This window comes from Chroicocephalus ridibundus, chromosome 4 (assembly GCF_963924245.1).
Source record: "Chroicocephalus ridibundus chromosome 4, bChrRid1.1, whole genome shotgun sequence".
Taxonomy (NCBI): Eukaryota; Metazoa; Chordata; class Aves; order Charadriiformes; family Laridae; genus Chroicocephalus; species Chroicocephalus ridibundus.
The window spans coordinates 70,918,494-70,945,050 of NC_086287.1; the positions used below are offsets into that span (position 1 = coordinate 70,918,494).

The 26,557-nt window shown below is 51.2% G+C and overlaps 1 protein-coding gene across 5 annotated transcripts in view; it reads left to right on the forward strand.

The window, feature by feature from the left end:
- SAMD4A (sterile alpha motif domain containing 4A) overlaps positions 1-26,557 on the forward strand; it is a 106,904-nt gene that overhangs the window by 62,194 nt on the left and 18,153 nt on the right. For 3 of the 5 annotated variants that reach the window (XM_063333889.1, XM_063333887.1, XM_063333888.1), the window contains 3 exons: positions 3,636-4,154; positions 19,823-20,086; positions 26,026-26,135. In XM_063333889.1, coding sequence (XP_063189959.1) covers positions 3,636-4,154; positions 19,823-20,086; positions 26,026-26,135 — 893 coding nt within the window. The remainder of the gene's footprint in view (positions 1-3,635; positions 4,155-19,822; positions 20,087-26,025; positions 26,136-26,557) is intronic. The other 2 variants (XM_063333890.1, XM_063333891.1) reach the window with 1 other exon arrangement.

The following is a 26,557-nucleotide window of genomic DNA, read 5'->3' on the forward strand; positions in this document are numbered from 1 at the left end:
AATCGGATTCAGCGTGACACAAAGCATTGCTTGCAGCAGAATTACGTCTGCGTATGGAAAACAGGGAGATGCTCTGGTGGGCAAATGCTCAGGCTTCGCTTGGTGCAAGAGAGACGTCTGGAAGGTGTCCCCCACATGCAGCGGGTGGTGTGTGCAACCGGTAGCTTTCCAAAATCAGGCGGCCTGGCCATGCAATTTGTCCCCAGTAGGTGCTAAACGGCATCGTGCTGTGTCTGTGTCTGGCATCCTGGAGCTGGTGGTCCCCGTGTTGGGGCTCAGAGGCGGTCGTAGGGAAGGTGGTGGACAGTGACTTGTGTCGAGCCTCAGCTGGTGCTGTTCACAGTCGTCCTTGCAGCACAAATCTGCTTCCATCAGCTTTCGTAGAATCATAGAATCACAGAATCATAGGGTTGGAAGGGACCTCCGGAGATCACCTAGTCCAACCCCCCTGCCAGAGCAGGGTCACCCAGAGCAGGTTACACAGCAAATGAATTGCAGACGAGTGATCCGGACTCACGTTGACTTCTGCGCTCCCTGGACTTAGAGAAAAAATAACGATAGCAACGAGAAATAGTAATGAGACGGGTCTGTGGCCAAGACGACGTGTTTCAGGGGAAGGCAAAGGCCAAGCTGTACAGGCTGTTCTCGCAGGGAAGGCATTGTCCCTAATTCCCACAGGCAAGGGAGGATGGGAACCCACCCACTGCAAAGAAAAATGAAGCATTTGGGGCTTATTTCTCCCTGCCTGCAGCTTTGCCTCGGTTCCAGGTCCGCTGCAGCTGGTGAAGTAAGGCAGGTGCCACGTGGACATCCCAGTGGTTTCATCCACAGCAGGATTTACACCTAAAAGCAAAGGGTCTTTAAGGCTTCCCTCTTGCTTTCTCAGCAGTACCTATGTTTAATTATTCTGTGCAGCAGAGCTGCTCCAAAGTGGTTTGAGGTTGCTTCTGTCCAGAATACCCTCCACTGGGTGGGTAGAGCCAGGCTCAGGGTGGAGAGGTTGCGTCTGGATCCCCCAAAGCTGTGTCCCTTGTGCCTCTCGGCGCAGCAGCACGAGGTGGCTCGGGAACGCCAGTGGCCGGGTCGGGAAGCAGCTCTGGAGGAGGGATAGGTCTGTGGAGAAGTAAATACCGCTGCAGAAGGTTCCAGCGAGAGCCGTCAGCGTTTCCAGCAAGCCATCTAGTGGCTTCCTATTAAAACGGTTGCACGCCTTCAAACCGGGAAGGTGAAGCAGGAGGGGTGAGCGCTGCACACCACCGTAGTCGTGTCGAGGAACCGACATGCAGGGTTTGGCCCGAATTGGGAAAAGGCCTTGGCCCGAATTGGGAAAAGGCCCTGCTGTAATAGCCGCCTTCTGGATCACAGGGTGGTGGAAGGATTGGGTTAGCTGCTGGGCGGCAGCGTGGTTCTTCCCAAGAGCAAACCTGATGGGTGATCCTACAGATGGGCATCAAGATCTTCATTTCACTGGTGTGACTTCGGTTACCCTAGCTCAAAAATACATGAAGGATATAGGGTTAGGCAATGATTTAGAGCAGCTTCCTCTCCAGTACGGACAGGAGACAGCAGACAGAGAGGGAGAACATAAAGTTTTGGGGTTTTTTCATAATGTGAGAACTCAGGGCATTTCACTTGGTGAAGTTTTGGGCAGCGAGTTGAAATCAAAGAGAAGAAAGTACTTTTTCACCAGCCAGTTCAGTTAGCACAGGCACAACCTGCTACAGGGACCGAAAGTTTGAAGGCTTCATAGAGGGGTTTGGTAAACGCTGGAGACTGACCTGGGGCTGGGAAGCATCAGTCGGGTTGTCTAGGTAGATCCTGAGCTGTCCTTGGCTGGTATTTATATAAGCAGTTTGGGAAAACCTCCAGTGATGGAGATTTCACAACCTCCGTAGGCAATCTCTCCCTGCACATCACTAGCCCTACCTGTAGGACGTAGTTTCTTCATGTCTGACCTCATTCGCCTTTGCTGCAATTCAAACCTATTACTGCAACCCCCTGGGAGACACGGAGAACAGCTTGTCCGCATCAGTCTTCCACCTCTCAGACAGACGACAGGCTGGCTGGTGTAGCTTTTATGTGCAACGCAGTATTTGGACTGATGTTCAACCTGTGATGCTTCCTGACCCCAGGCTCTTCCCCTCCTGGTGCCGCACAGCGGTTTGCTCCCACCTGCCTCCAGATGTTTGCGCCTACTTAATGTAGCTGTGTTTTTCTCACTTTTCTCTAAGTCTCAACATTGTTTGACTTCTAATCCTGTTTTCTGGAGCGTTTTCATTTCTCCTAGAGTGTTACCTACGCATTGAATACATTTATCCCATCACCCGTATCACCGATGACACACTGGGTAGTGTCACGGCCAGGACAAGGCTCCTTGCTCAGCATATCCTCTGGCGGTGAATCACCAGTAACGACTCTCTCCATATGGTTTTCTGATGAGTTGTGTGCCCACATTGGAGTAGTTTCGCCCGAGCGTGTTTCTCTGGTGTGCTGCTGAGGAAGCCGTGTGCGGCAGCGCCTAATGAATATCAAGATATACGGCTCCAACGGCTTCTCCAGCTATTCACAGGCCAGTTACTCTGTCGCAGAAGGAAATTAAGTTGTTCTTGACAAATTGGTGTCGGCAGTCACTTGTCATCTTGTTATCTTCTAAGTGCTTACAAATAGGTTGTTTCATTATTTGTCCCATCAGTTTTCCAGGAGTTGGAGTTAAGTGACCAGTTTGTAATTCCCTGGCTTTTCCGTTTGCATATTTTTAAAGCTAAACCCTGTGTTTGCTTTTTTCCTTGGCCTTCTAAAACCTCTCCTGTCTGCCGTGAGCTAGCAGAGGAACGATAGCTCTGTGGCTGCTTCAGCTAAGCTCTTCCCTCTGTCCCTTTGGGGCAGGTTATCGCACCGGGCTGGTGGATGGACCAACACCCTGGTTTGGTTTTTGCACTCCTGCTGGGTTGCTTCTTCCCTTTGCCCTCTGTGTCCCTTCCCTGTGTTAGCTCATTTGAATCTTACAATCACAGGATCATGGAATGGTTTGGGTTGGAAGGTACCTGAAAGATCATCTCATTCCACCTCCCCTTCCCCTGGGCAGGGACACCTCCCACCAGCCCAGGTTGCTCCAAGCCCCGTCCAGCCTGGCCTTGAACACCTCCAGGGACGGGCATTCACAGCTTCTCTGGGCAACCTGGGCCAGTTCCAGACCTTTTCTGTTTTCCAACCGGTGCTTTTAAAAGGTTAGATTTATCCACAAAGTGCTTCTGTGTAGCATTTTGTGTAACCTGCCACGATACGGAAAATTTGGGCCGAATCGTAACTTTGATTAACATTAGGACAAGAGCGGTGGAGCTTTGTGGCCATAGAGGTGAGTGTAATTTGGCTTTTTGAGTGATTTTCAGGAGCATCTGGTAACTCTTGGTGTCTAACGCGGCATGCCTTTCCGTGACCGGGGTTTTCAGAGAGCGGTGACCCTGGAGAGTCTGGAGATGCTCATGCAGTGGCAGCACGCATGCAGGCATTCCTCTGGCATCATGTATTTACCCTGCCAGGGTCTATTTATTTCTTTATTAGGTCTGTTTGCTGATTTCTCAATTATCTTCTTTTTTTCTCCCCCCCCCCCCCCCCCCCCGCCATTCCTTCAACAGGAATCATTAACCAATGGCAACAGGAATCCAAGGATAAAGTGATTTCCCTATTGTTAACCCACCTGCCTTTACTGAAGCCCGGAAACATTGAGGCAAAAGTCGAATACATGAAACTCTTGCCTAAAATCCTGGCCCACTCGATCGAACACAACCAACATATCGAGGAGAGCAGGCAGCTGCTGTCCTACGCCTTGATACACCCTGCCACCTCCTTAGAGGACAGGAGCGCCCTGGCCATGTGGCTCAACCACCTGGAGGACCGCACGTCGGGTGGCTTCGGCAACCAGGGCAGAGGTCGGTCGGATTCGGTGGACTACGGGCAGACGCACTACTATCACCAAAGACAAAACTCCGACGACAAACTCAACGGATGGCAAAACTCTCGAGACTCGGGCATAAGTGTCAGCGCTTCCAGCTGGCAGGACAAAAACCTGGCCTGCGAGAACGGCCATCTGCCCCTCTACTCCTCCTCCTCCGTCCCCACAACCATCAACACCATCGGCACTAGCACAAGCACCAGTAAGTACCTATGGGAAGCGCTGGGGACGGCCACCCACGGCCACCCTTCACAGCACGACCCCCCCCCATCCCACTAGAAAACGTTGCTTTGCTGTGGTTAGCAGAAGGGCTAAGTTCATCTGGGCCGTAGAAAACTTTGGGTTTTTTTATTTTTTGCTTTTTCTTTCCCCTACCTGCCTTTTTATTTCCTGCCTGCCTTTTTTTCATTTTGTTTTTTTTTCTCTGGTCCTGTGGGATTTTAAAGACCTGACGGCTGGAGAGGAGGGGAAAAACAGCCAAGCTGTACGAGCAAAAGCTGTGCGTTATCGAAGGGAGCCCCTTTTATTTCACGTAGCTCCATCTAGATTGGCAGTTCGCCTTTCAAGAGTTTCCAAAGCAAGTGGGGAGCTGATGCTTTGTGTCCAAAAGGGAGCTGGGGGACTTGAGGCAAGTCCAAAAGTGACCTGGGGACTTACTGGGAATAAATGGGATTGGGGCCCCGAAGCGCAGGCATCATTTTTGGAAGCAGGGCTGGGATCCACCGTCTTCAGGGTGTATCTGAAAATGTTACCTTCTATCTCCAGTGCACAGAGGTGTGAAGCTGGTGGTGATCAGGGGGTTTAGATGCGAAGTTCTCGGTGTTTTACAGGAGAGTTGGGTGGCTCTTCCCCCACGGAGGCCCTGCCAGGCTTTGATGGGAGCGGTGGACAGTGCTGAGCCCAGCCCAAGGCTTGGACATTGGGAGACGCTGCAGAGCACCGTGGCTGGAGATGTGTCACTGGTTTTGTGTGGAGACGTAGTGCAGCTGGAACTGCTTTTTAGAGCGGTTGTTGATGCCTGCGCGCCATCCTTGGGAGAGGAGGAACAAAGATTCTTCTCAGCAGGGTTCAGGAGCTTCTCTGCCCACCCACTCCCTCTGTGGAGGGCTGTCATGCCTGCCTTGCTGTCACCTTGGGTGACCGCCACCATCTCACCTGCAAGGCTTGACATTCTCTTTCGCTTTGGAGGGTTCAGAAGGTCTGTCTCCAAGATGCTTATCACCTCCCTAGATATAAGGGATGCAGAGAGCACGTCGGGGAGGAGAGGCTTCTTGTGGTGAGGGTGCTGGCTTCTCTATCAGCGTGCGGAAAGCCACAATTAAATAGCTGAAAGCTTTAAAATGGTCACTTAAGGCTTCTGGGTTTTTCCCTCTCCTGTAATAAGCACTTTTTTTAGGTGGTGTTTCAAACTGACAACGATACGAAATGTGGTGCCGGGTTTATTGCTGAGCACCCAGGTCCCTGCCTCTCCAGTGTCCATCCCTGCAGGCAGCACTGCCTGCTCCACCATGCGGGGACTTAGCAGAAGGGTCTCAGCTTAGAATCACAGAATCATGGAATGGTTTGGGCTGGAAGGGACCTTTAAAGGCCATCTAGTCCAACCCCCTGCGGTGAGCAGGGACATCTTCAACTAGATCAGGTTGCTCAGAGCCCCGTCCAAGCTGATCTTGAATGTTCCCAGGGATGGGGCCTCCACCACCAATCTGGGCAACCTGGGCCAGTGTCTCACCACCCTTAGCGTAAAAAATTTCTTCCTTATATCTAGTCTGACTCTTCCCTCTTTTAGTTTAAAGCCATCACCCCTTGTCCTATTGCAACAGGCCCTGCTGAAAAGTTTGTCCTCATCTTTCCTGTAGCCTCTTTAAGTACTGAAAAGCCACTACAAGGTCTCCTTGGAACCTTCTCTTCTCCAGGCTGAACACCCCCAACTCTCTCAGGCTGTCTTCATGGGAGAGGCCCTTGGATCGTCTTTGTGGCCTCCTCTGGACCCACTCCAACAGGTCCACGTCCTTACGTTGAAGGCTCCAAAGCTGGACACAGTACTTCAGGTGGAGTCTCAGGAGAGCAGAGTAGAGGGGTAGAACCACTTCCCTTGACCTGCTGGCCATGCTGCTGGTGATGCAGCCCAGGAGACTTCTCCACCGACTCTGAACATCGTGCCTATCCTGTCCCCTGTCTTTGAAGCCCCGGCTCCTGCTGCCATGGGATTGTGTGAGGTTCAGCTTCTCCAAGCGCCAGGTCCCTGCACTGCGGAGGAGAGCTGTTGCAGGGTGACAAAGCTGCATGGGAAAGGCTTAACAAGCAGACAGAGTGAGAAGAGTCGGAAATGTATTTGCAATTACTCTGTTAAACCTCTCCAGGGATTTTGTTTTTTGGGTCCCTCCATGTAGTTTTTCCATGCCTGGCGCTTCAGAGGCTTTGCATGCTGGGGAGGCAGTGGGAAGTGGTGGCTTCAGAAGGGATCCGCTTCCTCGCGTCGAGAGCTGGAGGGAAGGAGGTCTGGTGGGTGCAGCAGGTTAATCATTGACAGTGGCTGAAGCTCCACAAGAAGCACTGGGTCCTGAAGGGCACTTTTCAAAAACTCTTTTGTGCTTCTTTGAGCCTTTCGGTGTACACTTATCTCTTAGCAGAAGTAGCAACCCACCTCTTGCCCCACAGGATCCCCAAGTATTAGCACAAGGTGCCGAAACCCAGACAACAGCCGAATTACTCAGCAGTGCCTGGGCTGCTGCACTGCTGAGGTTTTTTCCTAACTTCTCCGGAATTTAGCAGCACTGGGAGAGGAGCAGTTGTGGGTCTGCCAGCAACCCTACGCTTCACCCTCGTCTTTGGCTGGAAGACCACATCCCTCCTCCGTCTCTGCCACTCGCTTTGCCGGGGCATCCCCTACCATAAGTCCTGGCGTGGCAACCCTTGCCCAGTCTGGTCCTTCCTGGCATCCCAGAGTAGCTGCTTCTCGTGGCACCGGGGCAGCTCACTCGCATCGTCTTGCTCTAAGCTGAAAGGTTAATAGAGTTCGTATTCAGGGAACCTTTTCCCTTGAGCATCGCGGTGGGGTCAACACATATTTCTAGGGCTGAGTAGCTTTGCAGAGGCATCTGAACACATTTTCAGGCCAGTCTAATCCTAAAAGTTAAGCTGTCGTGACTCCTGCTAACGCTTTTTGGTGGCAGCGTGTCCAGACAACCTGTGGGCTGAGCTGGAAATGACCTGACCAAGCTTCACGTTTTAGCTCGTAAGCTTCCTTAATGCAATATTTGCTCGGACACAAACACAGTAAGTCCACAGACAGATGCTAAAAAAATAAACACGGCTGTCAGCCTTTGTCCCAGCCCCTTGAGTCAATCAATATGTCCATTAATCTTTTATTCCAAAGCAAAGCCCTCAAACTATTACTGTTTGTTTAGGTTTTAGTGTTATTATTTTTAAATTCTTCCTAGTACTTGGAGGTGTTTATCTGAGCAGGGGCTTAATCCAGCAGCACCCTGCAGGGCACAGCATTCCCCGACCCGTCCCCACAAAGGCATTTTCTTCCTGATGCTGAAATGGGGCAAAGTCTTTCCTGGAGGAGGAACGTGGTGATCTTGCCCGAGGTACTTTCATCTGGTATTGTGGCATAATTAGGTTAAATATGGGTGGCTGACACTCACGTGACAATTTGCTTTGTGCTGTCCTTGTCTTTGACTTGACCTAGACCCAGGCTTTGAGACTTGGTTCAGGCTTGGTTCCTCTCCAGCTCTCTCTTAATGGTGCTGGCTGGTGTTAGCCAAGGTTTGAGGAGATGTTGCTGGAGTTCTCCAGCCTTTGCCAGGCAAGTCTGGAGTGCTCTGAAGGAGACGCTCTGGATTTACACCAGTGATGGTGATCCAGGAGCGAGACCAGCGTTGTAAGTCATGGGTTTGGGTCTAGAGCGATCTGAGGGCATGGACTTACCTGAAGCAATGGAAGTCCCATCTGTGGTATCACCGTAACTGCTTTCTCAGCCCGTCCTGCAGAGCTTGACCTGCAACTTTAAACCAAGCTTTAGTGTGTTGGGAGTAAAGGAAGCCTTGGCGTGGGCTTGGGAGCGCAGGTGGGCAAGAGGCCAGAGCTGCTCCAAGCGTGGTGGGACAGGGTCAACCTCAGAGCCCTGGGCTCTGTGGCCGAGTCAGGCGGCGGTTGCAAAATGCCTGGGTTGCACAACACCTTTGCAGTGGAGACAGGGCCTGGAAACTCTGAAAGAACAGAAAAAAGCGGCTGGCTTTCAAAGCTGCAGACCAAGAGCTCCTTGGATGGGGGCTCCACCTCCTTCCTTTCTCCTGTGTAATTGGTTCCACCTGAGTACCATCTGATGGCATGCCAGGTTTTGGTTGTCAAATGGAACTACAGTGTAGCTTAACCCTGTGTTTTCTGCCTGCTCAGATGGGAATATGTGCAGAGGAGAAGGAGGGTCTGCTGTTAAATATGCTTGTCCAGTGCTGAGAAGGTGGGGTGCAGGTAGACCAGCCCGGATTGGGCCATAAGGTCTACAAGCAAGAAAAAAGAAAAGGGTAAGGTTTGGAGGAAGCGATACCAAGTCCAGTTGGCAATAGCGAGCCAGTTGAACCACAGCTAGAGGCAGGGACTCAGTTCCTGGCTCTGACATGCATCTGCTGGACAAGTGTCTTGCTCCTCTGCTCCCAGTGCGTAACCTGGGGGTAACAGTATTACTTCTTTTCTCAACGTATGGTGAGATTTTCCTATGTTCTCACGTCTGGTGTAGTGCCAGGGCACTTAAACTCCCCATGGGGAGCAGGTTCCCAGGGGCAAGTCAACCTCCTACCTCTGCACAGGGGCAGAAGGTCTTGGTTTTACTAGAGGAGCAACAGCGATTTGCCCCAGACATTTGAATTAAGAGCAAGTTCTTTCTGGCAGAGGAGCGAGGACCTCCTTATGCCAGTACCTGCCCAGAGGGCAGCACTTCAGCCAGGGTGAGTGTCTCCAGTTGTCACCCTGCCTGGGGGACAGGAGCTCTGCCCACCTCTGTATGGACTCCAGTGCTTCCATAAAGCAATGGCACGTTGAGTTCCTCGGTGGGAGATGGCCCCGGAGAAGGTAGGCAGCGCTTGGTCTTGCTGGAGCCTTGTAAGTCTAGGAGTTCATCTCTTGTAAGCGCTCAAGGCAGGGACTGCGTGCCCTGGTTTTGCACGGCCGTTGGGATGTTGCTTGTCCATTAGCAGCAGGGGGTAGGACACCATTCTCCACCTGCAAGTTGGGGTGGGGTGAGCCTGAAGCTTGTGGCTCCGCCGCCACCTCCACTTTCCTTCCAGCAGCCTGGGTGTCTCGGGCAGGGGCAAGAAGCAGCAGCAGTGATGGTTTTGTGTGTTATCCTGCGGTCCTTGGGATTCCTATCGCCAATGAATCACGCTTCTGACCTGGAAGCGGCACAGGAGCCGCCAGGGCAGCTGATTGATGCTCTCCAGGCTACAGAGCAAAGTCAGACGTCCCCAGTAATTCTCTCAGACCCCTTGGCAGTCTCCCGTGTCGGTTGACCTGGAGGTTTTGTTGATGGATGGACCCTCCTAGACCCGGGTGTATTTTATCAGCTGCCCTGGTGCCTGTTGGATGCTGGCGCAGACGTCAGGATGCTGTGGTTGCTCATTGCGTAGGAGCTTGTTGCTCTCCTGAGGGAAGCTTTGCTTTTCCCATCACCCCGTGAGCGTCCGTGGGTCCCTGTCTGCAGTTTGCATCACTGCTGGAGCCACCATCGGGGCTCTGTCTGGAAGCTGGGTACCACAGGATGCTCCTTGGCGCTTCCACTATTTACCTGTATCCGTAAAGTGCCTGATGAGTGATGCCTCCAGCTGCCTACAGGTAGGGATAGCTCTCGCCAACTCACCCCTGGGTTCCTAGTTGCCACTTTGGGGGTGCCCAGCAGAATGGGAGGAAGGGTCTGTGCTGGCAGAGGCATGCAAACCCCCCCCGAAACCCTTTTTGCTCCTCCACGACAGCCTCCCGACACCACCTTTCCCCAGCTTTCCCTCGCACCTTGATGAAAATCAGATTTGGGATGTTTTCCTGAGCATCTCCATGGGGCGAGAAACCCCCGGAGAGAATCGCCTTGCCATCGCTCAGCCTTTGAAACCCCGCAACTCCGGGCTTTGGCAAGTAAAGAAATGGAGACAGACGAGCTCTCCTTCCCCCCCGCCATCAACCAGCAGCTGCAGAGAAACAGCAGGAGGGCACCGGGCGGGGAAGGGAGTGCCGGGGTTTGGATTCATCCAAAGCGACTCCAGGCTCCTTCCCGATTGCACGAGGACTTGCTGTGTTCTCCCGACTCAGTAACGCACTGCTATTTAATTAACTTTTGACTTCTGGTTTAAAGGAGCCGTGCACAAAATAGTTATTTACTTCATTTGGAAATTCTTTTTAATCGTTACCATAATTACAGCTTCCTCCTCTTTTTTTTTTTTTTTTAATATTTTTCTTAGCAGGGGGAAGGGGGGGGGAGGGAGGGGGAATATTTGCTGCTCTCCTTGTGGTTATCACATCCTTCAAATTACTAAAAGAGGCTGGGATAATAGGTCTGGTGATTATATATAGGCACCATCTGCTCTGTGGCTGCTTCCTATCAAAGTGCAGTTAGGAGAGTGCAAGAAGGATATTTTCTCTCCAGCTATATTAAGACTCTGTTTCCATCTCGGCTCCAAAGCAAAGCTCTCTGCATGCAAATGGATCTCAAATGTGCTGTAATCAATGGCTTGGTTTTGGCAGCCTCGAAGCCGAATTTTTTTTTTTATATTTTCTTTTATTTTCCCCTCAAGTTTGCTGTTCCCATTTGTTACGCAGTTTTAGTCGAGGCCGGTCGCTCTGCCTCCGACGTTTTCTTGTAACCGTAGCGTGGGTCCCCCCCAGGTTTGCTGAGTGGTCTTGTCTTGTGTTATCCGGCACGGCGATCTGTGTCATAACTTGGATACAAGGCAACATCCGAGCAGTTGGGAATGTTTCGGATTCGGATGATGAGGGCGGATTTTTAGGATGCACACGCCATGGGTATGTAGAGGAGGTGGAAAGCTGAGCCGAGTTAATTTGGAGCAATAATGGGAGAGAATGAACACGTGCTGGATGGGAGCCGCTGTGGCTGTCCCCTTGCTGCTGGGGACTCTTGGGGAGCATTGCAGAGCTCAGTATTTGGGGCAATATGGGGAGTCAGGAGGCATCCCAGCATCTTCTCATGCCCCTTGATGGCCTCGGAAACCCAACAGGCTTTTCTTCTCTCCTGGAGCTGGTGAGATTTTCTGTTCCTGGAAGAAGGAAGATGGAGGAGAAGGAATAAGACGTAGCCCAGGGGGAGGGTGCTTGGGACGGGGCTGAGGGCCAGAGGAAGCGGATAAGGCTGAAATGCAGAGGAATTTGTCTTGCGAAATTGGCGCCATGGTGCCTACACGAGAGAAGGACTAAATGGCTTTTTTGAATGAGCGAAAGTGGGTAAAAAGAGACAAGGGAGGAGAATATCCCGAATGGGTCAGCGAGGATGGAGAAGGCTACAGTGCTGTAGCAAAGTCCTGTTTCTTTCTGGGTGAAATTTCTCTGGTGCTGGCAGGGTGATGACTGTGGGATGCACGCTGTGTCAGACGCACATTGTCCTCCTGTATTTTGTCACTCCTAAAGGCGCGCTGTCCCCCTGCACTCCCTCCACAGACTTTTAATGGCTCTAGGGATTATGGGATCCCCGTTTCTTGGGGCAATTCCAGAGGTTTCACATTCACCCCTTCTGCTCGGCTGGCTTGAGACCCTCCTTTTCCTACTCCCAGTTTCCCACAGGTTGCATATTGCTACGTAAAGGATGTATGTCTTCCAGCTCGGCCTCCTGAAGTGGTTGTGATAGAGGTGTTTCTCCAGCTGAAGCGTGGCCTGTTTTAAACGAGGGCAGGGCAGGTTTAGATTAGACGTTAGGGAGAAGTTCTTTACACTGAGGGTGGTGAGACACTGGCCCAGGTTGCCCAGAGAGGTGGTGGAGGCCCCATCCCTGGAGACGTTCAAGGCCAGGCCTGATGAGGCTCTGAGCAACCTGATCTAGTTGTAGATGTCCCTGCTCACTGCAGGGGGGTTGGACTCGATGGCCTTTAGAGGTCCCTTCCAACCCAACACATTCCATGATTCTATGATTCTGTGTGTGGTAGGAGCTGATGCTGTTGGCAGTCTCAGCAGGCATCTGCTCCTCAGACCAGGGATTTTACTGGCAGCTGGTGGAAGCAGTGGGGAGCGCTGGCTGCTGCTTGATGCTCCCGGACATCTCCTCTGGGTGGAAAAGGACCGTAGGAAGGAGAGTTTCTGCATCCCAGTGCCATTTATCTGGCTTGATCTGTGAGCAGGGAAGGGATTTCCCCCAGGAGCCCATAGTAAAAAAATCAGTGAATTCTGGGATAATTGCGGAGTCTTGGTTCAGCACAGCAGCGTTGTTATTGACGGACCGGGATTCCTCAGGGGTGAACACTGTTTTTTCTGTGGTTTGTGTATAAAAGTATGAGAGAAACCAAATTTATTGACCTGGAGATCGGGGCGTTGTGTTTAGGGCAGCGCCCTCTCGCAACCCTCCATCCCCAGCACCGATTCCCACCTCCTGATGTGGACACTGTTTTATGCGTCCTTTTGTCTGCCAGTTAAATCGTGGTCGGGATTCACACCTGGGCTGCCTTGGTCCCACCTTGATGGATGCTCTGGTGGGAAGCCCCATGCAAGGACCTTGGAAAGGAGCTTCTGCTCCTCGGTGAGATGAGCTGGAGCATCCTTCCAGAAATGCATCCTGTTGGATTGCTGAAGCCACCAAGAGCTGCGTTTACACATCTTTAGGTGCCGCCCCGGCTCCTGCTGCCACACAAAGGAGTAAATAACAACAACAGCAATTCCTGACGGAGCCAAACGGAGGGTCCGTGTGTGCTGGTGTCACCCAGGGGTTCACAAAACCCTTCCCCAGCTGAGCCTGGATGGGGCCTCATGTGCCCTGCTTGGAGAGAGCAGCAACAAACAGGTTATTGTTTCTCTGTCCAGTTTCTTGAACAGGAAACCGTGTTTAAAAAAAAGTAATTTTTTTTTTTTTTAAAAAGTTTGCTTGACAGGCTTTTGTGCAGTCTGTGCTTCTTCCTAATTTCTCTGCTTGAGGCAGCACTCTGCTCATATCTTTTGGGTTTTTTTTCTCCTAATACGCACAACTACCCGGTAGCTGCTTGCATTTAGCACCCTTGGTTTCACCCCCCGTGGCTTATATCAGCCCAATTCAGAAGCCAGGACAGGGTTTATCCGGCACCGTATGAACACAGTTAAAGTCAGCCACCAAAAAAAGGGAGGGAGAAAAAAAAAAAAACACAAAAAAAAACAAACAGAAAAAAAGGCACAAAGAAAAGGCTCCAAGGGTTAGGGGATGTTGAGCCGAAAAATGTTCCGTCAGGGTCTGCTTCGGCCGCGCTGGAGCTGCCTGCGGCGGCGTGGGCAGCGGGTGAATGAGGTGCCCAGGAAGGAGGCAGGGTGCCAGCTGGGCAGCGTGACCCACCGCCGGCTGTTTCCAAGGGTCCCCGGCACAGAAACGCTGGAAAAGCCAGGAACGTGGGTCTGCCAGCGCGGGGGAGCCTTCCTGGAGGGGACGGTGCTTCGTGACTGGGGTAGCAAGGGGGAGGTGGAGGAGAGGACCGAGTTGAACTTGGCGGTTGCTTTGTGAGGGGGGATCGCGGGAGATGGTCCGCGTTCCCTCTCTGGGCTGCACAGGGGACCCTGTGGCCTCAGTGGATTAAAAACATCCCCACTCCCTGTAGCAAATTGGGATCAAGCTGCTGGTCCAGGTACCTGCAGACCAGAAAAGGAATTGTACATGATCGGACACTGCCTGAGGATGTACCGTAACCAGCTCTGCGACCAAGAAGTGCCATTTTTAGACTAAAGCCAACAAAAATCTCTCCAAAAGAGTACAGGGCTCTTTTCCTTTCTCCAGCCATGGGGAGGACATTATTGATCATGGAATGGTTTGGGTGGGAAGGGACATTTAAAGGCCATCTAGTCCAACCCTCCTGCAGTGAGCAGGGACATCTTCAACTAGATCAGGTTGCTCAGAGCCTCATCAGGCCTGGCCTTGAATGTCTCCAGGGATGGGACCTCCACCACCTCTCTGGGCAACCTGGGGCCAGTGTCTCACCACCCTCAGTGTAAAAAATTTCTTCCTTCTATCTAGTCTAAATCTACCCTCTTTTAGTTTATTCTGGATTTTAGTTTATTCTGCATTGTAATCTGCTGTATGGACTGTGCGCTAGTATAAAGGGTTGTTGCAAAGGTCCTCTGGGTGTCAGAGACCCTGTGGGGACCATGTGGTGGTGGAGGGCACACCAGGACGGCAGACGGTCTGAACACTCCTCTGTAGCTAGCAATGGGTCTGTTGGAAACACTCACGTCAGCCCGCACACCGCTTGAAGGAAGGTCTGCCTGCAGATCCCAATCCCTCGGCTCTAATTACAGGAATGGGTGGCTTTTTCCTTCACAGGCTGAAAAAATTGGCCCGAAACCCTGAGAAACCACAACACAAACACCTGACGCTGTTCCACATGGGCTTCAGTGAACAAAAACGCTCTTGAAATCAGGCCTTGCCTACCAAAATAGGCAACACCACTTCAAAAAGGAAGAGAGGGGAGAAAAAAAAAAGAAACAGGGCTTCACGGGGAAAGCACTTGCAGCCTCCGAGTTTCTCTGAGCATGTGGCCGTTCCTGTCAGCCCAGACAGTGTTTGGTCTGTGATAAAGCTGGTTTTGCCCGGCGGGTGGTGACCCCACAGGGATGCTCCTTGCTGCTCCGTCCCTGCAGCAGCGTGATCTGCAGCCGCCTCCTGCAATGGGGAGCCCTGCAAGCCAGGGCAGCTGCATCGTCACCATCACTCCTTCTCCATCCACTTAGTGACTTTTTACCCCTGGAAATATTAAGCCAAGCTTTGTTTGAAGCCTGAGAGCACTTCGGCAACACTTCGTACATCTCAGCACCGTTAGCACTGGGTTATTTATCACATTTTTCCCCTAGGATGCAGAACACCCCAAGCTCGTCTCAAAGGTGTTGTGTTTAGCAGCATCTGCTGGGTTGCAGCTGACCCCGATCCAGAGGCCACGAGGAGCTTTCTTGCGAGGAAAGACGGTCTGACATGGGCTGAGCACAACTCCTGCGGCTGTTCGGAGCTGTGGTGATGGAGCAAAGCGGCGATACCAGCCCACTCATCGTGGGGAGGACCCCGATCTGTTCCGGTCCCCATCCCATGGGATATCTGGGTGGAAGGAGCTGGACCAGGCAGCGCCTTTACAGAGTGACCGGTGGGTCCCTGGGCAAGGGATGGCTCTTGCACCGCCTAAATGACCCTGCAGCGGGCAGGAAAACACTTCTAAACCAGAAGTGGGACACCCTTACAAGTTGTAGGGGATCCGTGTGCCAGCCTGGCTTGCACTTTGGAGCGGTGGTTTCCTCTCTTTGTTCGTCCGGCTTGTACCAGCGCGGTGCTCAGAAAGGCAGGCGTGCCTCTGGCTGCCCCCACAAGGCTTATCTTACCCCAGAAGAGTATATTAGATTTCCTTTTTAAATTAAAGCTTATTATTTTTGTAATAAAAAGAAGGAAAAAAAAAAAAGGAGGCTGGAGTGTAAGGGTATAAACTCACACTTGGCTTTCTTCTGCTGAAGTTCAAGCCCACGTAGACCATTTATTTTAGCAAGAGACTGAATAAGCGACTTGTCCTGACAGGAAGTTGCAGCTTGGCCGTTGGCAGCCCCAGATTCACTTTGGACCATCCAAAAACTGCCCAGGATTGTCAAAAAGCAGGGAAGGAGCTACGCTGAACCGACACGCTGAAAATCGTTAGCTACAGCCTCCGCTTTGAGAAAGTGAGGGCATTAACACTAGCAGCGGCATTAATAAATACGCACATTTGTGAATGTCCTTTCTGAGGGTTACAGATTAAAAGAGGGAGAGGTGTGCGCACGCCAAGCAGGTGCCAGCCCGGGGTTCGCAGCGTTTTTAAGCCTGAATGCTGATGGAAACTGGTAAGAGGGTTTGCAAGAACCTGCGTTGCTCACCGGTGTGTGTTACAGGCAGAAAAGCTTCAGCGGAGCCTAAAATTATGCCAGTGCAAAGAGCTCTTAAATAATCCATGTCTGGTAACGAGAGCGGCTGGGGTGGTTATAAAGAGCTGGTGGCTTTTTCTGCTTGTAGCATCCTTGTCAGGGGAATTATCGCCACCACGTCTCCTGAAGTTGTGTGAGTCGAGTCATAGGTCAGTGAAAACGCTTGTGGTTTAGTAAAACTGTTGGGAGTCCAGCGCTATCTCCGGAAAAGACGTAGACTTAATTTTTATAGGTTGCACCAGATGATTTCTGATTGTTCCTGGACATCCTGCAGAGTTCGTTATTTCTCCTCCAGCCGACACCGGCTTCTAATTAGGGGACATAGAATTAAGATGGAAGAGCTGCAGCAGTTTGCAAGGGTATTGCCACTCGGGAAGGAATTTGGCCTGGACTTGAGCCAAAAATAGCCTCTTGTTTGCAAGGTTTTGGTGGGGAGAGGATGGTTTAAATGCCGCAGGGCGCCAGCTGCTGCAGGAGGGAGCACTAACAGAGCATTCCCCTGCATCTCTCATTCACCCAAAGGGCACAAATATTTCCTAAACCAGAGTTTTTCCTACAGCAAATTCGGGGTGGCTTCTGTCCCCCCCGGCCGTGCGACCGCAGCCAGGGGCAGCAGGCACAGAAGGGGCTCTGGGTGGTTTCGCTGCGATGCTCAGCCCCGGTGATGCATTTCAATGGATTTATCAGGTTTTTTCCCCTGTATTTCCCCCCATATTTTATTCTTTTTTAACGCTAAATATTTATTTCTTCGGGGAGAAGCAGCCCCCGTTAACGGTGCTGCTTTTGGGGTACAATTGCAAGCCAAGAGCTGAAACAGCTTGTCCAAGACCTCCTTAAATCCATTTATTTCCCCATTGGGATGCATCACAACTTTAGGAAACATAACACTGCCCTGAAAACAATCCCGGGTCCTCATTGACATCCTTTTGTGCCAGGAGAGTTCTGGAAAATGTTTCTACGGGTATTTAATGGGAAGGGAACAAATTCTTCACCATAAGCCATCCCCTTGCTGGTGTTAGTGTTACGTGCTGGCAGAAGACGACGCTTTCAAAAATAGGAACAATTTAGATATTGCACGAATCTGCAGGTTTTTGGCCTCATCCCTCGGCTTGCATGTGGCACCAGCTGCTTTTTACAGGTGCTTAATAAATGCAAATGAGCTCTCTGGTGTTTTTCCTCTCCCCTCCTTTTATAACCCCGCTACTTGCTCATTTTCATTCCACTTCTGGTCAGCAGACAGGGCTTTGATGGCGGGTTTTCCCCCGGGCTTGAGCCAGGAATTAAACCCGGCTTAACTTTTACAGCACAGTACACTTGGCTGGGGGTTTTCCACCAAGACTCGTGGATATTAGGCAATAACCCGTGGAGGAGGCAGGAGTGGTTTTGGTGAACTACCTGTGGAAAAAAAGGGGCTCGGGGAGATTCAGTGCTTTGGTGCTTTAGGAGGAAAAGCAGCGAGAATGATAAATTCCCCCCCAGGTTTTGTCCAGAGTGAAGAAATTTGATTTTGAAAGAAGAATTGAAAAGTTTTTTGCTTCGGTTTCGTATGGGCTGAAAGGTCATTTTAACCCCTCAAATTTCCCTGGAGCAGAAAATCTGCTTTTCGTTTCGTCTCCCCCGCAATGAAGCTTCCAGCCGCTCATTTTGAGAAGTTGGTGTATTTTTTGCAGAACTTGCTCTCGTCTCTAGAAATAAGTCCCTGTTAAGAGAGCGGTGCGGATGTTTGGTTAGCTGTCACGATGTGAACCCCACGCCTGTACCCAGGGGCACATGGAAAACAGCATTGGCTTGGGATCGCTGCAAACCAGGCAGGACCTTCCCAGAGCGCTGGATCCAGCTCTTGTCCCGGTTATCCCAGCGGGCAATGAGACGCGGCTCGGCTGAGGAACAGCTAAATCCCGAGATTTTTTTTGGTCTCACATAGCAGGGAACAGCCCCCATGAAGCTCGACTAATTTTCCTTGAGAGTAACTGCAATAAAGCATTAACCAAGTGTTTTACATCCTAAATGCATACATTAAAATGCATTAACTGTGTTTATGGTTTAACCAGCAGTTTAGTGAGTTTGTGAGTGATGGAATTTGAATTTTGTTAAGCAAACAGACCAATCTTCTCATATTTTTCATTACAGGCAACAAAGATAGTTCATCCGTACCTGTCTTTTCCTCTAAATACCATATATTACCCCCGCTGACCAACAGACCTGAGAAAAGGATATCTAAATCTGTAAGGGGATAACTAAAAATGAACGAGACGGTATGGAAGAAGAGCAGTGGAAAATGGAGACCATTCAGTAAAGATTTAAAAATCTATTCAAATTGCAACACTTCAACCAGAAAGTGTCAGAAAATCTATGATTTGGGGTTTTTTAATACTTTAGCCTACCTAAGACATATTTCTGTACTTGACTGAGAGGCAATTAAATACCTGCCCATTGTAAAGCCTTTCTGGAGAAATAACTCCAAATCGCAGGAGCTGGTGCATCGCTCTTTCCCGGGCGGTGTTAAAGTTACTGGTTAAAAACAAATCGCTCTTGGTGGTATCAAAATTTCAGCCAGGAAATACAAACCCCTATGCAACTGGGAAGGAAAAACAAATCCAAAGCTTTCCAAAGACCATTTTTTTTTGCGGGGATCCGGCCTCACCTCTTTGTCATGGGAATATTTTCACCGTTGCTTTGGTTGGTTGCTTTTGCGGAAGGTTGAGTGTCACGGGCATGGAAGCCCACCTGATGGGTGGCTGAGCTGGGATGCTCTCGTCACTGGTGATAGCTCGGACTAAGTGCAAGATCTTAGTAGGACACAACAAGGCTCAGACGTTTCCATGGATGATAAGTAGCCCCGTGATGGCGTTAGGCAGATGTGTCAATGCTCGTGCTTCGGGGCGTAAGCCAAATCTGAACTTGGCTTATGATAGGATGAGGGGCAATGGTTTAAACTAGAGCAGGACAGGTTTAGATTAGATATTAGGAAGAAGTTCTTTACGCTGAAGGTGGTGAGACACTGGCCCCAGGTTGCCCAGAGAGGTGGTGGAGGTCCCATCCCTGGAGACATTCAAGGCCAGGCTTGATGAGGCTCTGAGCAACCTGATCTAGTTGTAGATGTCCCTGCTCACTGCAGGGGGGTTGGACTCGATGGCCTTTAGAGGTCCCTTCCCACCCAACACATTCTATGATTCTAACCCAAAGGGAGAGACAGAGAACCTTTCCCTGGGTCTATGTGAGGATGTTCCCACCCTGGGGATTTTTATGCTTTTCCTAGAAAGATAGGGGTCCAGATGATTTTAGCGGGGTGAATTTCACGGCCTCAGTGTAGTCGCTTGAAGATTCCCATTACGCCTGCAAGTGGCAGCTGTGCCGTCCCTGCAAGGGCTCCAGGGTTGGCAAGCGGCAGCAGACGAGCACCCAGCACAGTCCCACGCTCAGGTTTGCTACGTCAAAACCTCCAGAGCTGCTCAATTTTTTTTTTTTTTCCCCCTAAAGATGCAATCCACTCCACGCCTTTCCTTAAGCAACCCGAGGTAGCTCGTGTAACCCCATCTCCCTGCGAGTTCTCCCAGCCCCTTTGCTTCCCGGGAGGCGAAGCGCAGAGCTCAGGGTAGGGTTCAGGTAGCCGCGGGCACCATGAAGCCATGAGCGAGGCACCCTGGCCAACCACCACCCATTTTATGATTTCATTGAATTATTTTTCTTTTTTTCGGGGGACTCTGCTGCATCCTGGGCCGCGAGGGGGGAATAACCTCTCTGATTTTATTTTTTTTTTTTTTTTTTCAGTTCTCTCAGGCCAGACACACCACAGCCCTTTGAAACGCTCTGTGTCCCTTACCCCACCCATGAATGTGCCAAACCAACCTCTAGGACATGGATGGATGTCTCATGAGGACTTACGAGCTAGAGGACCCCAGTGCATCCCTTCCGATCATGCCCCCCTGTCTCCACAAAGCAGTGTAGCCTCTTCGGGAAGTGGTGGGAGTGAACATTTAGAAGATCAGCCTTCCGCTCGTAACACATTCCAGGAGGAAGGGAGTGGGATGAAAGGTGAGTGAAAAACCAGACGCCTTCCCCCCACCCCCCCACCAAGTCCCCGTCCCAGCACCCAGAGGCAGGAGGGGAAAAGCCGTTTTTCTGGCAGCGCCAGGCTCAGTTGGCGGTTTTGGGGCCAGAATCCTCGTAACCAAATGGGGCCATGCGGCGTTTCTTCCCAGCTTAAGGAATTTAGCTTTAGTGGAATGAGTTAGATTCTCTTTTAAGCAGCAGTCGGTCCTGATCTGATGTCTTACAGTTGGGTGCTGGTGGGCTGGTTTTGCCCCCAAAATCCTGCAAGCTACCAGCTTTCCAAAAAGCTGGATTTTTTTCCACAGCCTGTGGCTTTTGGCTGTGAGTTGTGCTCTTTTCTCTTTTTTTTTTTTTTTTTTTTTTTTAATTACGGTGAAAAATAGCTTGGCAGAGGTGTAGCAAGCCACATGCACTTTACCATTGCGGTGTTTGATACCCATCAAATTTCTGGGGGGAGTTTTGGCTTAGGATGCTTCTTTGCAGTGAATTTATCCCAAGTGTTTCAGCTGTTTCCCATTACACGTGCATTTCAGAGAGATTTTAGCAATAAATATACGCGATCCTGTTGGTAAACAAGGCAGAAACGAAACCCTATTGCTGCAGTCAAAGATGGGGAGCAAACTTTAGGCTGTAGAGGAATAAATAGATGAAAACTGGGCAAACGCATGGGCCATGTATTCCTATGAACAAACAAAATGACTGAAAATGAACCCGCAGCTGTCAGAGACTGACTTAAACAACGGCAATTTTCATTAATGCAACGCAACTTTAGACTGATGATGTATCAGAACAAGGAAATAATAGTACTTGTTAAGTAATCACAAGGTCTGATTTTATTCTAATGACAGACAAATCTAGATAGGTGTAAACCTCTGTAATGTGTAACTGCGTTTGACTTGGCACTGTATGACTTTGATGCGCATGGAATAAATGCATGGAAGAAAACCCCTCGCGGTTCCCCCGTGAGAGGGATGCTCGGGGCTCAGCCCTCCCTCTGGCTGGGCTTTGCGCCGTAGCGTTGGCTCTGGGGTGGGGGCCACGGGCTGCAGAAGTGACAGGAGAATTTTCTGAGCGTGACAGCCTCGCAGAGACCGGCTTTGCTTTTCAGGTTCTCTGCTTGCTAACGAACACCTACTGAGGTAGCTCAGCCAGGGAGTGTTTCGTCTCCGGCAGTGCTGCAGGCTCTGTGACCTTATGGGGGACCTGCAGGCTGGCTTGGAAGGGTCACCATGAGCATGGTGAAGACTAAGCTGTGACCAGCGTGACGGGTCCTCAAGGTTTTCCATGCCTGGGGCCAGATCCTGCAGTCTGTCAGATGAAGGAGACCAATCTCGGGAGCTGGTGGGGTCTATGTAACGTTACGTTTCTCCGGGTTTCTGCTGATGGAGCTGGGGAGGAGACGCGGGGAGCTCGGCTCCCTGTGATCCACAGCTGCAGCTCCAGGACCTGCGTGGGTAGAAACTTTCCAGTGCGATGCAGTCAATCTGTACAGCCAAATCTGCAAAACCCAAAGGCGCTATTGCCCAGGCAGTCCGCGAGCAACGATCAATTAAATAAACGTGGATGAAGACAGCCTGTTGCTGCTGCATGTGGCCCCCCCGGGGGAGATGGCTGTCCTGCCTCAGGCCAGCCCTTCCTGAGCATTCTCCTTCTCCGGGGGAAGGTCTACAAACATCTAAACCTGATTCCCCCCATTGCTTCATCAGCCAAATTGTTTTTGTCCCGCTGTCCGAGACCGTGCGAAACAGATGCCTACATCCTCTGGTGTCTACGAGTGTCGTGTCCTCCCCACTACACGGTATTTTCTTCAGGCTGAATCAGTCCGGCTTCTTCCCAGATGGAGTTTTCTAAACTTGGGGTTGTTCTTACTTCTCTCCACTGTTTTTTTTCCAGAAAGTCTCTATTTTATTGAAGGTGTCTTGCCCAAAACTGGGCTCGGGAGCAGAGCAGAGACCAGGTTGCCATACAGACAGTGTTCATGTGGGTGTGTAGCTCATCGTCCTCAAATAACACACCACCGCGGGCTGCGTGTGACCCATTGTATCCCCACAGCATTCCTGCAAAAAAAAAAGTACTGCCCGTTCCCTGCCCTCGGTTCGTGCTGTTTCTTGTTCCTACAGAAATGCACAACTTAGTGCATTTTTATTGGGTTGCATCTTATTTCATCCAGACCGGTTGCTCCGTTTGCCAAGTCCCTTCTCTGAATTGCAGCCACGTCTCCCCGACCGCCCGCGGGCTCTTGTGGCTTGGTGTCACCCGTGCCTTTGGTCACCTTGCTTCTTCTTGACCACCCTCCGGGGCATCCAGGAGGGTAGAGGGGAAACCAGACCCACCCCAGACCCCCATCCAACATGTCTTAACAGCTCATCTCCCCTGATGTCACCAGTTTCTCTCCTTTCTATCCATCTTTGTGCCCTAATGCCACCTGTTTCTCTCCTTTCCATCTTCATGCTGAAGGAAAAGTGACCTTTGGCTTTTTCCCAGCCCCTGGTTTCTTCAGGGGGAGACGCAGGCATTTTGTTCCCTGCAGAACCTGTCCGTCTGTCCATCCGTCCCTTCCCAGGGTAGAGCTTGGGGCACACCAGGAAGCGGGGAGGTGAGTAGAGCTGGGGGTTTCTGCTGCGAGTACGTCCGTGGCTTAGCATCTTAGCATGGTGTGCCATAAGGGCACTTCTGAAGACGTCCTGTGTATACGTTGGCCTGTGTATATATATATCTATATATCTATATATATGGCAGGGTGGATTGTTTTCCTTCTAAATTTCTTCTAGATTTCCCTGCCAGCACCCAGATATACATGTGCCGGCTGAACTCCGGTGCTTAGTGCCTACAGGGGACACTGGAGATGAGCAGCATGAAAGTCCTCGCTTTGCTGCTCACATCAGACGCAGCGTTTGTGACAGCTGTGCCATGACTTTGCAATTAGCTCCTGGTAGTCGGTGATTAAAGAGTCGCTCTGCGGGTGGGCGGCTCGCTGTTCCATGGAGATCATTAGGAAGTTTGACTTTCCAAGGACCATGAAAATGTCCTTAGATGACCTCGCAGCTCCTGGTTGCCTCTTACCTATGGGAAGGGGGAGAGCCCCACCACCCTCCCTCTGTGCTGGGGTGGCTCCTTCTCCCCAGCCCACTCCTGGGATTGCCATCCCCACTGGCAAGGGGGCTCTGGGACCGTTGTAGCTCCCCAAAATTAGGAGGTGGTCCAGGGAGGTTGATGCAAAGGGAGAGAAGAGCTGCTCCTGCACTCTGACCCTCTGCAAAGGTTGCATATGATCTGGATTTGCCCAGAGAAGCTGTGGCTACCCCATCCCTGGAGGTGTTCAAGGCCAGGCTGGACGGGGCTTGGAGCAACTTGGGCTGGTGGGAGGTGTCCCTGCCCGGGGCAGGGGGTAGCACTGGGTGATCTTTAAGGTCCCTTCCAACTCAAACCAGTCCATGATTCTATGAAAGTGGGTTTTCTACAAGATTTAACGTCTGTGCAACAGTGCACTTCTCTTCTGAAAGTACCTGTGTGGGCTTTGCCATCAGCATGGATGTGCACCAAAGGCAGATATCCCCAGGGGACACGGGATCAGGCAGACTTTTAACGTGTCATCGTTGAAACAGGGTAGTTTTGTGTTAAAATGAATTTGAGATTCAAGCCTGCCAGTCCCTGTGCTCCCCACCTGCGCTGGAGACAGAGGGCTTTCTGCTAACAGCTTTTAATGGGCTTTCTGCTAACTGCTTTTAATTTTTTTTAACCAGATCGATTTAAGAGGCCTCTGGTAGCAGGTTTTAGGACTGTTTAGGACTGTTGCATGTCGGGACTTTCGGAAAACAGCAAAGTTCAGCCCGTCCGTGCTTGGTAACGGCTTTGCCCCCGTGTTTGGTGTGGGGTTGATCTCTTTCTGTGCAGCATTTGAGGAACTTCACTGAAACACGAATCCTGACCTGTGTCAGAGGGTGGAGAGTGTGAGCAAAAAGCAGTTTTTTGAGGCCATTTGCATCACCTCTGCTTGGATGCGAGTGGGGTTTGAGGTCAGCCCGGGCAGCAGGCAGCAGGAGACTTCTGGCAGATGTAAGAAGTGCCATGGGGGACCAGACCAATGGTCCATCTTGCCCTGGCCCCTCCAGCGATGAGCTGTTGGTTTGGGAAGAGGTCTGCAGTGATCCTTGACTTGCATCTGGCACTCAGCAGCATGGGGCTTTCTGGACTGAGACCACCCATACTGCGGGATGTCCCAACAGTGGGACTGTCCTCCTTGTATCATCTCATCCCTTTCCGAAGCAAGTCTGGCCTCACACTTTGAGTCGAAAACAGCCTAGAAGACCTTTGAGGTTGTCCATGTTAGTGAAGATTATTGGAGGTGCCTGTGAAGGTTGTCCTCATGCTGGTGGTGAGCAGAGCACCAGCACCCACAGCAGCCCCAGCCGGGCAGCAGAAGCACATAGTGGGTAGAAATCCCTCCCGAAACCAGTGCAAGACCCCATTTCTCTTTCCTGCTTGATGGACACGTTGGGCAGAGGGACCCCATTGGGGCAGCCTCACCACCAGCCATTGCTCCTTCCCCTCGGGCGCTCCTGCACCGTCAGCCCCTACCTGCCGTGGGATGTGGGGTCCACCACCCCCCCAGCACATACCCCTTGCACCAACTCAGGAACGATCAAAGAGAGGGGAACTGTTGCTGTTAGTTTGTATTTAGCCCCAAAAGAGACATTTCCCAAGCCTCCACCTGCTCTATCCATTCAAGGTGCGGGTTTGGGGCTGAAACACTGGTTTTTCATTGTTACTGCACCTGGTGTGGGTTGAGATGGGGCTTCTGGGTGTCTCACTGGTGGGGAAGAGGACAAGAACTAATGGACAAGGGTACTGCTGAGAGCGGAGCACATGAGCTCGGTAGGCTACGGCAGAGCTGTTGTTGGGTTGTAGGTGCTAAATAAAGCAGATCCTGATTTGGCACAGCATTTGAAGCCTTTAGGATGCAAAGCAAAAGCACCGTCAGAGGCACGGTGTTGTGCTGCAGCACAGATATCTGCAAGGCCCTCACCTCCCTTGTGGGGTGTCACCACAGGCCCCCCAAACCTGCAAAACCCTGAGTGCTGAGCAGGCTGGAGCCAGGGAGGCTCATACCCCGTTGCCTTCTCCGTGGAGGACACCCCGTCACGGGGTCTGGTGGGGTTTTGCATGTTGCAGAGGAAGGATTCCCCTCCCAGGTCCCTCCCTGTGAAACCACTTTGATGTCAGGAGGATAAAAGTATTTTTGTGTACCCGTCCAGCCAGGTGCAGAGGTGCTACGCTGCAGATAATGACTGGGAAGGTAGAAGTCATTTCAGTTGGTGCGTTTTGAGGCCCCAAGTCACCCTTCTGAAACAGGTTGTGGGACCATCTTTGGTGGTACATCATTTTTCCATGCTCAAAAAAAAAATAAAAATCTCTTCCTTTCCCTTAAGCAGCCATTTAAATTGGACAACATACCATCTTCCCTCATGCCATAAATCAGCGTCTGCCATCTGCAAAACAGCCATTTGCTCGTCCTAAGCTCAGCCACACTGTTGGCTTCAGCAGTTCCCACTTTCCTGGGAAAAGGCCAGCGTGGAGCTTGGTGTGCAGTGGCGTGATGCTGGCTCCCAGTGGACTAATTCCCAGTGGCTCAGCTGCAGAAACCCAACTTCTGAGGACATGTCCTCACCTGGGGGCTGGTTCCTCCTACCATCAATATGCATAGCACTATGTCCTCATGCGAGGGCTGGTTCCTCCTACCATCCCTATCCATAGCACTACATCCTCCAGAAGGTCCGGGAAGTTCAGTACGGTGTCTGAAGCACCTGTGGGAGGGTGGATGGCACCTAATCAACCTTGTGTTGCTGTTGATGCTGTTGCACATGGTCAAGCGGTGTCATGACCTCAACGGGAACTCTCATCTCCTTACCTTTGTGCTGCAGATGTCCCAGCCTGGCTGAAGAGCCTCCGGCTGCACAAGTACGCCGCCCTTTTCTCGCAGATGACGTACGAGGAGATGATGGCCCTTACCGAATGCCAACTCGAGGCACAAGTATGTCCCACATCGGTCGTGAAGGGATCAGCCGTGGTCCCAACTCTTGTGCAGTCAGTAGACGAGACGCCTCCAACGCGTCTTTTTGTGTCTTCATGTGGAAGGTGTTTTGGTCGCAGGTGGTTGGGAAGCAAGCAGAGAAAGGAAAATGGGGTCTTGGGGAGTGAAAAAAAAACACATTATACTTGAAAAAGGCCTTGTCATGGGTTTCTTACTGGAGTCCCAGCATGAAAGTCTCATCACTGGGAGCTCCGCTTGGGTTTTTTTCCAGTTGGGATTACGTTCAGGAGTTTCAGGGGCACAGACCACAGTACGCAACTCCTTTAAAGTCAGTGGGACTTTGGTGGCCGATTGCCTTGTTAACCTTTGAAAATGTCCCCGCTTTCACCTTTACCTCTGTGTTATCCTGGGGATGAAGAGGG